We start from the raw sequence: 12589 nt of genomic DNA, 5'->3' as shown, positions 1-12589 counted from the left end.
ACTTAAACAGCTGCTTGAGAACAGCACAACCAGTAAATCACTCAAGCAATTTCCTTCCATGTCTAGATTGAGAAATAGAGCAGAGCACCCTTCCAGTTTAACACCACCTTCCTCCAGGTTGTGTTTTGTAGAAAACCTTTATCAGTTCACTCACTTCGTATAATAAATGGTTCAGTGTCTTTTGGGTTGTGAGTGATCTCTGCTATAGCTGGTTATGTACGTGGTGTTTCTAGTTATGGGAGGTAATGGAGAAGAAGAGACATTTACAACTGCAGCTCACACCTGGAATGTTATTGCAGAGCAGCACAGGGAGCTGTTTGACATTTGCACCTTGATAAATTTGATTGTGTTCCCTCGTGGTGACAAGAGCCCATCTACTCAAGCATTGCTTTGCCCAGGTCTCTGTAGGGACCCTCATCAAACATGTCCTGCTCTGCTTTACCTTTTGTAACTAATTTGTTCTCTCCTCTCTGTCCTGAACAGATGAAATCATCAGACATTGACCAGGAGTTATTCACGGAGAGTTACTGCAAAGTGTGCAGCGCTCAGCTGATATCGGAGTCCCAGCGCGTGGCCCATTACGAGGTAAGATGCTCGTGGCAGCTCTGCTAGTTGGGCCAGGACTGCTCCATCAGGCTGGGATTGCTCCACTGGGCTGGGATTGCTCCATCAGGCCAGGGCTGCTCTGTTGCTGCCTCTTGGGCTGCATGTTTCACAGGGTCCATCAGCTCCTTCATTCCCAGCGAGGAGCTACCACCAGCAGTTAAAGTTCCTCTCTGGAAACTAGAGATTCAACAGACTCTTTTTACTGGTGGTATCTGACTCTGTAAACGATGTCCCTGCAATGCTGTCTACTGCATGTCTGGTTTTTCTTCTGTCTAAATTTGCAAAGTCAGGCTGCAGTTTGGTTGGGACTGAAAGCTGGTTTTCAAAGAAATATAGTTAGCAAGGAGATCAATTAAGAATTCAGCAAAATGCACTCAAGTTTTTATATTAAATGTGCTGCACTGTGCTTTGCTGAGTAGGAATCAGTGATTGTGCAGAGAATAGATTAGTATTTGTGAATATGTTTAAGCACTGAAGAGGTAGGCAAGCAATAAACAATTAGAAAGAATATATTAATAGAGACATGTTAGAACAGCAATTAAAAGCACTGCCTATCTTCAAAACAAAATTAAATAAATTCCTTTTAAACAGTTGAGGAAATTGCTGAGGGATATACTGCTGTGCAGTCCTTCAAGAAAGGAAACCCCCTGCTTGCCTGTGTCTGGGCAGCAGTCCTTGGGGACTGGAAATGGTCCAGTCTCCCCTGGAGGGCTCCAGGAGGAGAAGGGCTGAATGTGGAGAACCTGGAGATAAGGGACTTGTGCCCTCATGGGGGCTCCTTGGCTGAGCTGTGTCTTGTCCCTGGTTTAGAATACACTAAGAGTGTCAGCAAAACCATGTCTAAATTTGCAAAGTCAGGCTGCAGTTTGGTTGGGACTGAAAGCTGGTTTTCAAAGAAATATAGTTAGCAAGGAGATCAATTAAGAATTCAGCAAAATGCACTCAAGTTTTTATATTAAATGTGCTGCACTGTGCTTTGCTGAGTAGGAATCAGTGATTGTGCAGAGAATAGATTAGTATTTGTGAATATGTTTAAGCACTGAAGAGGTAGGCAAGCAATAAACAATTAGAAAGAATATATTAATAGAGACGTGTTAGAACAACAATTAAAAGCACTGCCTATCTTCAAAACAAAATTAAATAAATTCCTATTAAACAGTTGAGGAAATTGCTGAGGGATATACTGCTGTGCAGTCCTTCAAGAAAGGAAACCCCCTGCTTGCCTGTGTCTGGGCACCTGCTCCTTGGGGTGGGAAATGGTCCAGTCTCCCCTGGAGGGCTCCAGGAGGAGAAGGGCTGAATGTGGAGAACCTGGAGATAAGGGACTTGTGCCCTCATGGGGGCTCCTTGGCTGAGCTGTGTCTTGTCCCTGGTTTAGAATACACTAAGAGTGTCAGCAAAACCAGAATCTGTGCCAAGAGACCTTGAAGATGAAGTTTCCCCAAACTTTTGCTCTGATTTGAATGTTTAGCAATGGGTTATGCAGGGGAGATGTTTGCCCCAGTGTGGCCAGTGGAGATACACGAGAATTGTAATCAAAGTGGAGTATCCAAGGATGCTGTGCTGCATTGCTAAACCATGGGAACAGCACCACACGTTTCCTTGTGAGGCATTGATGTGTCTGTTTGGGCGACATCTCCTGTAATAGCTCCTCTGGCTGCCCTCGGTGTGCAGCAAAGATCCCTGGCAGCCACTGGGAAATCCAAGGCTACAGTCTTAGGGCCACCTTCCAGATCCTGAGAGCGGGTGATGCGGGTGCCAGGTTCTGTCCACAGGAGGCAGAAGCATTGCTGCAGAAACAGGAGCAGTGACTGGTGAGCTGTGGGTGCTCAGCCAATCCCTTTCCTTCTGTGCCTGTAATTGTAGGTATGAACCGAATCATTAATTCACAGCAGACGTTTTTGAAATGTGGAAAACAACACGGTTTTCTGTTGTATATTTCCAGTGTGAGGTGTTGTGCTCATTTGGCATCCCCTGTGAATTCCCAGCAGATGCTGTAGCCATTTGGCACCATAACGTCATCCCCTACCTAACCCTCCTGGCTGCAGGAGCAGAGCAGAGAGGTGGGATGGGATGGACAGGGACAATCCAGTCACAGCTGGGGTCTCCTCCATGGCCCAGGGGCTGAAGGTGCCTCTTCTTGCAGCATTGCAGTGTCTGCCATGGCAGTCTGGGCACTTGGAGCATCTGTTGTGCCACCACCCTGGAGTGTGACACAAATCCTCCTCATGCCCTGGCTCCGCAGACACAGGGAGAGGGCTGAGAACTGCCCTGAGGTTTCAGAGTGCTGGGTGCCTTTGAGCAAATAATCACAAGGTGAGTCACAAGGTGAACTTGGCCTCTTTTTCTAGCCAGGTGTTGGACAAGTAGTATGTGATTTCCCCATGTACATTCATAATGGAATATTATTGGAGAAGAATTTTGAAAATAATCCTTTCTCTGGCACAGGAGTTTGGTCTGAGCATCTGCCAGGAGGAGGTGGTTTGTTCTGCCAGGCACCTGCTCATGAGGTGCTCCCTTCCCTGGCCAGACGAGCAGATCGAGCCTGTGGTCAGAATATTCACTTTTATAACATCAGGATTCACAACGTGACTGTTCTTGTACAAATCGGTGGTGTTGGAAGCACCTGAGCTCTATCCTGCCAGCCCTTCCTCGCTGCAAGCCAATTAGTTAATGGCAGGAATGTAAAATTCACTGTTTCTTCCTACTTAAAATGTAGCCAGTCACAGTTGTCACACCTTTTTTTCTCCCTTCTTCTTTTAGGAAGCACTGCAGGGTCAAAACTGATTCTTTTCCTAAGGAAAATCAGAACTTCAGAAGACTAAATTTTCTTCAAATAGTTTTTCATTAAATCCCTAAAGCTTCTTTGTTTCAGCTTTTTGACTGGAAAAAAAAATCGCTATGACTATCAAAGCACCTGATCAAAACACAATGTCAGTGAACTCTTTGCACAGAGCAGAACTTTTCATTTTGAATTGACTTGAACTTTATGGGGGAAAGTGAAGCTTTTTTCTGGGCACTGGGGTGTGCAGAGCAAGCTGAGCACACTGAGCCTCACACCTGGAGCTGGTGAGAACTGGAAACCAGCAATCCCAGGCTGCTCCCAGTGCTGGGAATGCCTGGGGTTGGCATGCTTTGCTTTGGTCAGCAGCCCCTTCCCCTCCCTGAGCCAGAGCCTCCAGATGAAGGGGATTTATCTGCTGCCTCTCTAGCGCAGCCGAGGAAGATCTGCAGCCTTTGTGCCAGGCACTGAAATCTTGGCTCCTTTGTGCATGTGAAATAAGACATTTCTCTGTGAGAAAATAGAAGGAAACAGCGTATGAAAGGGGGATGTTTTTATCTTGCCAAACACGAATAGTCAGTTCCAATCACTCTCTCATCTCCTCCTCCAAATACCTTGGTTATTCACCAGTAACTCTTCTTTCCTTCTCCACTACTTTGCCAGGAATAAAAAATAATTTTATGTCAGTCGTGCAATATTAAGTGGTATTATTTCCAAGGGCAAATGTAGAGGAAAAATGACAGAAGAATCTGAGTGTTTGCAGCTGATTTTTTATTCTAACATGATGTTCAGCAAAATGCTGCCCTTGTTTTATGTGCTTTGTGTATCCCTGGCTTTTTCCGATATATCTGCTACGCCTTTGGTCTCCTTTTCATCCCTGTGAAACTGCCAGGTCCTGCTCTTCAGTCCAGGAGTCACGTCAGGACAGGGCTGATCTGAGTAGCTGACCTGGAGATATTGACTCGTGCAGGTGCCCAAATGAGAAAATGCCTTAATGAGCTCCCTGCGTTCTGTGAGCTGAGGATCAGAGGACACTGCTGGAAAGGTACCAGTCAGCTTCCACACAGCAGAAAGAGATGAGATGGTTGTGCCTGGTTGTAGTCAATGCCCAAAAGATTGTGTGTTTGAGTATTTTAATTCCTCAAGTTAATTAATATCTTTGCTTGTCCCCTGAAGTACCAGGAAACTCCCCTCCCATTTCAGCTTCTTGAATAAAGTGTTCAAATACGGATGCCTGATAAAGTCCCTGGCAGGTGGTAGCTGGCTGTGCTGCCAGGATGTGGGGATGTGAGGAGAGTGGGGTGGGCTGCAGCCAGGGACAGCCCTCTAGAACCTTCCTCCTGGGGCACCCTCTGTGCTGGCCATGGAGCTGGGAGGGTCTCGCAGCCTTTGACCCTTATGCTCTGCTTCAATGGCACAGGCCATGTGTGTCTTCCAAGCACAACTTTGAGATTAAGAGATTGAGGTTTTTTTGATTTTAAGTGACATTTGTGAGTAGGAGAACCCAGAGCTGGCCCCTTCCCACAGAGCCATCCAGAGGAGATGGCAGAGCCTGGTGGGAGCCTGGGGTCCAGAGCTCTGTCTTGCATCAGGCTCCTGTGACTTTTATCAGCAAAGCATCACTATTAAATGCCATTCACCCCTCAGAGGTCTTGCAAAGAAATAACTGAGGCTGCTGCCCCGTGATCAGAACCCCTTGCTGTCGTGTGGCTGCTTTGCCAGCTGCTTAATGTGCCTGGCAAGAGCTACTGCCCTCAGCGAGGGGAAGGGTGAGGGGGGAATCGGAGAGGGTTGGAGGGCAGCAGTGATCATGGACATGGCCAGTGCCACAGAGCTGCCTGGACAGGCAGAGAAGAAAGTAAAATGTGCTGTACTTGCTGCAATACAATGGGAAGGCTGTGCCCAAGAGGTGGTTTTTTCCTTTCCTGTATTTCTGCACTGCGCCTTCCTCTGGGGTGGGAGGCCTCTTTGCTGCTGGATTCTCTCTAGATCTCCCCCAATTTAACACTTCTCTGGAAATTAACCAAGCTAAGCTTTCATAGTTAGCTCCCAGTCCTCATCTCTGTACAGCAGAGCCCTTAGGAAGATGTTACCATTTATTTTCAAGTTTCTCCTTGAAAATCCTGCAGGAAAATTAGCACATATGCAAAGTTGCTCTCAGATTCCACCCCGAGCTGCATACTCATCACCACATTTTCTCCTTTAAGCAGCTATAAGACTTCTCTCCATTGTAATCTTTATTGCTTCAGGTGTTCAGATGGTACTTTGCTTTTTCATTTAAAATGACAAATACTCGGGGCTTGCAGGAAGAGAAGCCCAGGAAGGTGCTGTGTGAACATACTCTTGTTGGTTCACCTTGTGAGATGAAGGAATGATGCTCAAACACTTGTGGTGGAGACGGAGTGCAGGGGGAGGGCAGAAACCAAGTGTATTAAAATTCAAATGCAGAGGAAACTGGGAGAGCAAATAAAGTGATGTGCCCTTTGGCTCGTTTCTGGAGCCAAGTGCTCGCTGGAATTTCTCACCCTGTCTCTGGAGCAAAGTGGGTGAGTTGTATCGACAGGGTCATCGATACTCTGTGTCTGCGTGGGGCTGGAGTGGTGCTGGGGTTAATCTGCTTCCCGTTGAGCTGTCTCTGGGAAACTGCATAAAATGATGGCTCATGTGAAGGCATCATAAACATTGTTTACTATGGGCACATTAGTGCCTCAAGGATCAGGACATGTGTGCCCAGAAAGGCAATCCTGTGTCTGAAATACTAATGCAGTGGGAGAGCACATACTCTATTTAACAAAATAAATGCTGCACTGGAGCACAAGGGGCTGGACTAGTCTGTGCCTGGTGCCAGCTCCTCACCTGAGATACCACGGGCATTTCCAGGAGGGAGGAGTAGGAAGGACATGTTTCTGCCAGAAGTAAAGCCTGTGCAGGCCTCTCGTGTTTTAAGGAGCCTGCTGATGATGGGTGTCATTGGAGGGAGGGCTAATGTTTGGCAGCAGTGCCCTCTTGTCTCATTTTTATTTCTGACCTGCCTGGGTTTGGCTTGCTTCAGTGGGAGTGATGTACCAGTGCTTCAGAGGATGGAGCAGGGGAGGATGTTGGTCCTATATCCATGCCCACAACTGCTGAGGATGCTCTGCTGGGAGACATGTGCTATGGGGATTTTAGTGGCTGCTCAGGTATTGCTGTTACCTGCAGATTGTGCTGGTGTTTGGTGGGACAACCTTGACTTGGGGAGGAAAAAGTATCAGGCTAAAGAAAGCTGTTTTGTGGTTTGGTTGCAAAGATGACGAAGCTGCAGTTCTGGGTTTGGTGTGTGCACATACAGAGCTTCTGCAGATCATCTTGGTACCCAGTTCATGTTGTGGTAACAGCAGCAATTAAAATATTTTGAAATAAATGTGGCCACACATCATGTATGTGAGAGATACTTGGATGTTGGTGTTTTCTAGTGTGGAGTATGGGCTGCCCTTCCCTGGGCACAGCAAGCACAGACCCACCAGGGCAGCGCTGCTGCTGCAGCACCGTGTGTTCAGGAAACTGATGTAGATTAAATGGAACTTTACAAGGCTCTGTGTTATACACTGTTGTCAACATTAATGGCTAAACATTATTTTTAATGCACTCCCAGTGTCAACATCTATGGCTTGTAGCAGCAGCAGCAGAGCAGATAAAGCCCTCGTGCAGCTCCCTTCCCTGGCACCTCCGTGCCAGTCCCATCTCTGCCTAAAAATAGCTGAAGTTCAAAGGTGTTTTCAGAGCAGTGGTAAAATCCAGCACAGATGAGACCCTGAGGTCAGCAGTAGTGCAGAGGAACAAGGGAAGTCATGTTAAGCCTACATGGAATAAAAGCCATGACACGTTGCTCCGTTCCCCAGCCGAGCCATTCCCAAGCCCCCATATTCCTGCAGCAGCCCCATCCTGCTCCTGTGCACGGGAGGGCACCTCTGGGTCCCGGGTATTCACTCTTGCTTTTCTTTAATGTTTTAAACTGGCAGCCCACGTTTGGATTTGGGTTGCAGGTGTGTTGGGAAGCAGCATCATGTGTTGTGACAGAGGCACCCACGCGCTGTGCAGGGGCTGGCTCAGGGTGACTGGCACCGCTGCACTTCAGAGTGATTTGTTTTAGACAGATAAAGATAGAATGGGAACAATGGCAGAGACATTCTGGTTGTGTTAACTCTCCTGTTTCCCACTTGATACCAGGATGACAGCTCAGTAGCAGCAGTGAGGTTCATCTCCTCAAGCGTCAGCCCCCAGTGGCAGAGGCCTCAGCTGAGGAGCCAGATCTGAGGCTGCTCAACATCAGCTGGCAAACTCCAAGGGTTAACCTTGCTGAGCAAAGCACATTCAGAGGCTCCCGTCCCACCCCCTCTGTTCTCTTGTCCCCTTTCCCATGGTACATTCACAGGGAGATGCACTGCCTGGAAAAAATTCCTATGGAAGGTGCTGAGTCCTACTGCTTGTGCCTTGCTGCTCCAGCAACAGGCTGGAAAGGGTTTATTTTCCTCTCTGTAGGGTCTGCAGAGGTGTGTAGGACAAGAGATGCTTTGGGTACAGTCAAAATCAATATAGGAAGCAGTAAAGATAAAGATCACGTAGCTAAAGCTTTGAGTCCCGAGACGGGATGCACTCTGTGCTGCTCTGCAGGGATCTGTCATGCAGGGAGCCACGGAGCTGAACCTGGATCCTGCTGGATGGACCACTGGGAGAGGGCAGAGTGAGTGCTGGGGAGACAGTCCAGCCGTGGGACATATCCTCTGGGTACTGGGATGCCCACCCTGCAGGTGCCCAAGCCATCCACCGTGTCTGCCTGCCTGACAAGGACTGCACCAAGAGGAAAAACCCAAAGCCAGTGTTTTTTCCCTTGCACCAGCACAGTTCAGAAGTCCTGTTCCCCAGGGACCTGCTGGACCAGCAGTCTGAGCCCTCTGTGGCTCTTTGCAGCTTTAATATTTCAAGCACAGCAGGAGGAAGTGGAGGGAAAAGACTGAGCTCTGGAGGAAACGTGTTTTGTGAGGCCACAGGAGCTCTGAGCTCACACTGTGAAGCAGGATCTAGCAGGTGAGATTTCTCTCTTAAGAAGGTGACTGAAGCAATAACAACGTTGATAGCAATTAAAGTCCCCAAGCTTGGGCTGGACACTTTGACCACCTGTGACCGCAGAGCAGTGAGCACAGCAGGTCCTTCCCCTTGCGAGTTGCTGCCTTGGGGTGCAGCAGGTCACTGCCATTCCTTTTAGTTGGACCTTCTGCAGTCTTGTTTTTGTGTTTTTAAAATTGCAGTGATCAAGATTTGAGGGAAGCTGCCGGGGTCCCTGAAATGCTTCCAGCCACATGCACCCATCTTGTGGGGGTGTTGGTGTCCCTGGGGAGGGATCCATGCTCAGGGTCAGCTAGAAACGATCACAGATTTAGAGAAAATGGAATGAGCCAGTGGTTGCTTGGCTGAATAGATCCCCAGTAATTGCCTTTATGTGTAAGCAAATCAGTGTCCAAACCAGTGGTACGTCTACCTGTTGCTTTGAAGAAGGCAGTTTTCTGGGAGTGAAATTCAGCTCTGTGCAATTGGGAAGTAGGGACACGTATCCGTGTGCCCAGAAAGTCACAAGCATGAGTAGGCGCTTTTTAAAAAATTAACTCACAGAGGAATAAGGGGAAGTGGATAGAAATGGCCATAAATTATAAATGAGGCTTTGCAAAAATTACCAAGGGAGAAAAAGGACATTGGCACCCAGCAGCGTCTGGAATAACAGACGGGAGTTTGTCTCTGCGGCAAACAACGGGGATCTCGACAATGGTGTTTGCTGGTCGTGTGGGCAGAGGAGGCAAAAAGGGAAGGCGTTTGCTGAAAATACTTCTGTCCTCTATTTAAAAAAAAACACAACAGAGGATGTTGTTATATCACAGTATGAGGAATAAATTGGTTCCGTTCCAGTAGAAATTTGGAAGTTTGTTTGGCAGCGATTACGAAATCTAGAATGTTGCTTTTTTTGAGTCAGCAGGTCCAGTGTTTTGCCAGCAAGTGCTTGAAAGGAGGTGGCCACATGTCTGCAGCCTCACTGCCCCTCCTGCACGGGGCTTGGAAAGGGGAGGAAGTTTCCAGGAGGAAGATGAGCAGTGCCAGGAGAGCAGAGCCCTCCCAGCTCAGCACAGCCTTGGGCAAAATGGGCCCTGGAAAGGGACATGAGTGTGTGGCTTTGGGAGGATGATGGGATTGGTATTTGCCATGATGCATAGAGAGCTGGGTCTGGCCAAAATAACTTTCTCTCTTTTGATGAGATTACAAACAGGGCCAATATAGATAATAAAGTTGGTGTAATCATATGACTGCATGTTTGATGGCAATTTAATTAAGAAACTGCCAGCATGCAAAAAAAATCATCACAGTACACACTAAAAGGATTAAAATCCAACCAACAGGGCTCTGAAAAATAATTTCTTACAGACTAAGGGAAGCCTCAGTCCTTGGGGCTGCTGTTGCCCTTCCTTTCTTCATCTCCCACCAGTGTCTCTGCTGTGCTGGGCACAGCTGCATGTCCCCTGGGGCATGGATCTCTGGTCTTTGGCTGGAGGAGAGGGCACAGAGGAAGGAGAGCACAGGAGGAGAGGAAGAGCTGCTGGAAACATGATGCTGCCAGCAGAGGAGTCAACAAGCAGATGATAAAGGGAGCTGTAGGGAACAGAGAAATTAGATCAGCTGCAAGCACAGCATGAGGAAAGAAGCAGAAAGGGTTGATTTGAACCAGGGGAGCTGGTTGGGGTATGGGAAGAAGTCCCTCACAAGATGGTGAAATATTCTAGACTGTCAGGTCAGCTTAAATCAGCAGAGCAAAGTGAGAGCAGGTCTGGGGCTGCTGTGGGGAGGCTGTTCTGCACCCCTGGGATGGAGGGACCTGTGTGTGTCTGTGCAGCCCAGCAAACCCCGGCTGAAGCCTCCACCAGGAGGTTCTGGCCTTGTCAGGGGAGATGTGTCTCGATCCTCCCCAGGGGCCCTGCTGCTGTTGGTACAGGTAGATAGAAGCTGAGGGCAGTGAGCAAACCCTGAGCTGGGGCGAGCGGGGCTGCTGCATCCAAACCAGCCTGGCTGGTGGATCCAGAGGTCCTGGCAGCTGCCTCAGTCCCACAGAGACCTGATTGTCTCCTCTTGCTGCCCTGCTGCTCGCTCTAGGCAGGAGTGTGCTCTGAAACTTGATTTATGCAAAATCCAATTGCATTTCATAGCACAATTTAGCTCTGTTTCGCCCTTTCCTGTTTTAAGGTTGAATTACCCAAACCCTCTGCCTCTGCCACAATCCTCTGTATGAAGGTAGATTTGATATAGATAGAAGCGATCCATTTATTTACTTTATTGATGAGCCTTCTTACAATAGCACATGAGCTTGCAATGCACAAGTCTGCAGTTGCTATGTGAAAACAGGCTCCTTCTAAGCTTCCCCCCCCCCGCATAGAGTGAGTTGGTTTTAAAAGATATAGTATTAAGTCAGACTTCTTGCCTTCTAGAGGAATTGTTTCCAGACACTAGAGCAGAGAATTTAAGTGAAAATGCCTTTGGCATTAACACTTTGTAAGGATACAAAAGGAATAGTCACAGGCACAGAAACACTCTTAGTGCATCCTCAGACCAAGCTGCGGTGGCTGTTGATGAGCGGGCAGGTATCTCCAAAGGTAATGTTCTTCTTCCAGACCATGGGTTTACAGATGTCTCAAGGTTTTGCCTTTTCTAAGGCTTGTACACGTGGTGAGACAGATCCAAATGGGACTCGGGTGTGTCCTGGTCCCACTTCATCCTGGTTTCATAACTCCTGTGTGTGATTCTTCCTTCAGCCCCTTTTTCCTCATGTATCTGTAGCAGCTTGGGTGGTGGTGGCTGGCAGATGCTCAGCTGCAAAGGCAGCCCCTGTGTCCAGCTGTTCTGTGTCCAGCTGCCCTGGGGCAACAGCCCTGGCACCAGCAGAGGGGCAGTGGTGATGCTCTGGCAGTGATGATGATGCTCTGTCCCCACTTGCTGCCCTGTACCCGCTGGTCTCAGACATCCTCCTGGTTCTGTGTCTCCCAAAGCTCCTTCCCATATGTGGGAACCCCAAAGGGAATGGCAGAGCCCGGCTGGAGCTTGGCAGGTCACCTCTGTGCCACCTCCTCCCCAGCACTTGCCCTTCTCCTGCCTCAGAGATGCAGATTTTGAGTTGCTTTGTGGAGGAGAGGAGATAACCCGCAGAGCTGTTTGTGAACAGCACGCCAAGAATAATCACTTTGCTCTTGCCTCAATGTTGGGATGATAAATACACATGTAAATGTAGAAAATAGCAGAGATAAAATGGGTGACAAATGGGCTGTGCTACCTCCGCTCCCCAAGAGGGAATGTGGTGCTCACTGCATCCTTGCAAAGGCCAGGGATGATTTTATGCTCTGCTTTTATAACCATAGGATAATAAGGCTGCATAAGGAACTATGTAGTTTTAAATTCTGCCAAACATAAGTTATTTCTTTACCTTAGCTTTCATAAATCCCAACAAACACATAAATAAAGGTGTGAGGTGTTTTACAGAAGGCTGATGCTTCCTGCCTTTTAATGCTGACATTTGGACAACATTTATGGCACAGCTGAGTGCCACAGAAAAGAACATTAAAAATGATTGCTAAAATCTTGCCTTTTCATCTTACAAAAAAAACCAACAACACCAACAAAAAAACCCCACCAAAACCAAACAAACAAAACCAACAAAAACCCTGCAAAGTTTGTAACCTCTAAATTCAGGGGGCTGTGTGAGCTTACCTGGGGGAAGGGCTTTGTGACAGGGGAAGGATGACTGGAGGCTGGCTGCTCCGAGGGGTGCAAATGTTCTGTGAAGGAATTAAGCTGAAAAGCTCTGGCCACGTCACCTGTGTTTGACTCCCCTCCACTCCGGGGTGCGAGGGGCCACGGTGGCTCGTCCTGCCCCTTGCACAGGCAGGGACTCCCCAGGGTGCAAATCCCCACGAGGTGAGACCAGTCGAGCATCACTTCAGGCAGCAAGAAGGAGCACCCCAAATTCTGAGACTGACTTCACTCACCCATTGTTTGCATTTCAAACATTTGTTTTGTCATTTCTGAGTTATCATTCTCTGTCTGGGCTGGTCATCACTGATAGCTGAAGCTTTGGGATTTCCTGAGCTTGGCTCTGGCTCCAGCAGGGCACATTTTCTACATGCATGCAGGAAG

At 48.1% G+C, this 12589-nt stretch overlaps 1 protein-coding gene across 1 annotated transcript in view; it reads left to right on the top strand.

Moving 5' to 3' along the window:
• The first annotated feature begins 483 nt into the window (after positions 1-483).
• Positions 484-12589, top strand: part of ZMAT4 (zinc finger, matrin-type 4) — a 41056-nt gene continuing 28950 nt past the window's right edge. Inside the window, exon 1 of the mRNA XM_009993228.1 lies at positions 484-585. Coding sequence (XP_009991530.1) covers positions 484-585 — 102 coding nt within the window. The remainder of the gene's footprint in view (positions 586-12589) is intronic.

The sequence above is a fragment of the Chaetura pelagica genome, unplaced genomic scaffold (assembly GCF_000747805.2).
Source record: "Chaetura pelagica isolate M959 unplaced genomic scaffold, ChaPel_1.0 scaffold302, whole genome shotgun sequence".
NCBI classification, from domain to species: domain Eukaryota; kingdom Metazoa; phylum Chordata; class Aves; order Apodiformes; family Apodidae; genus Chaetura; species Chaetura pelagica.
Note: the sequence above shows the minus strand (reverse complement) of the source record. Positions and strands in the feature narration are given on the sequence as shown.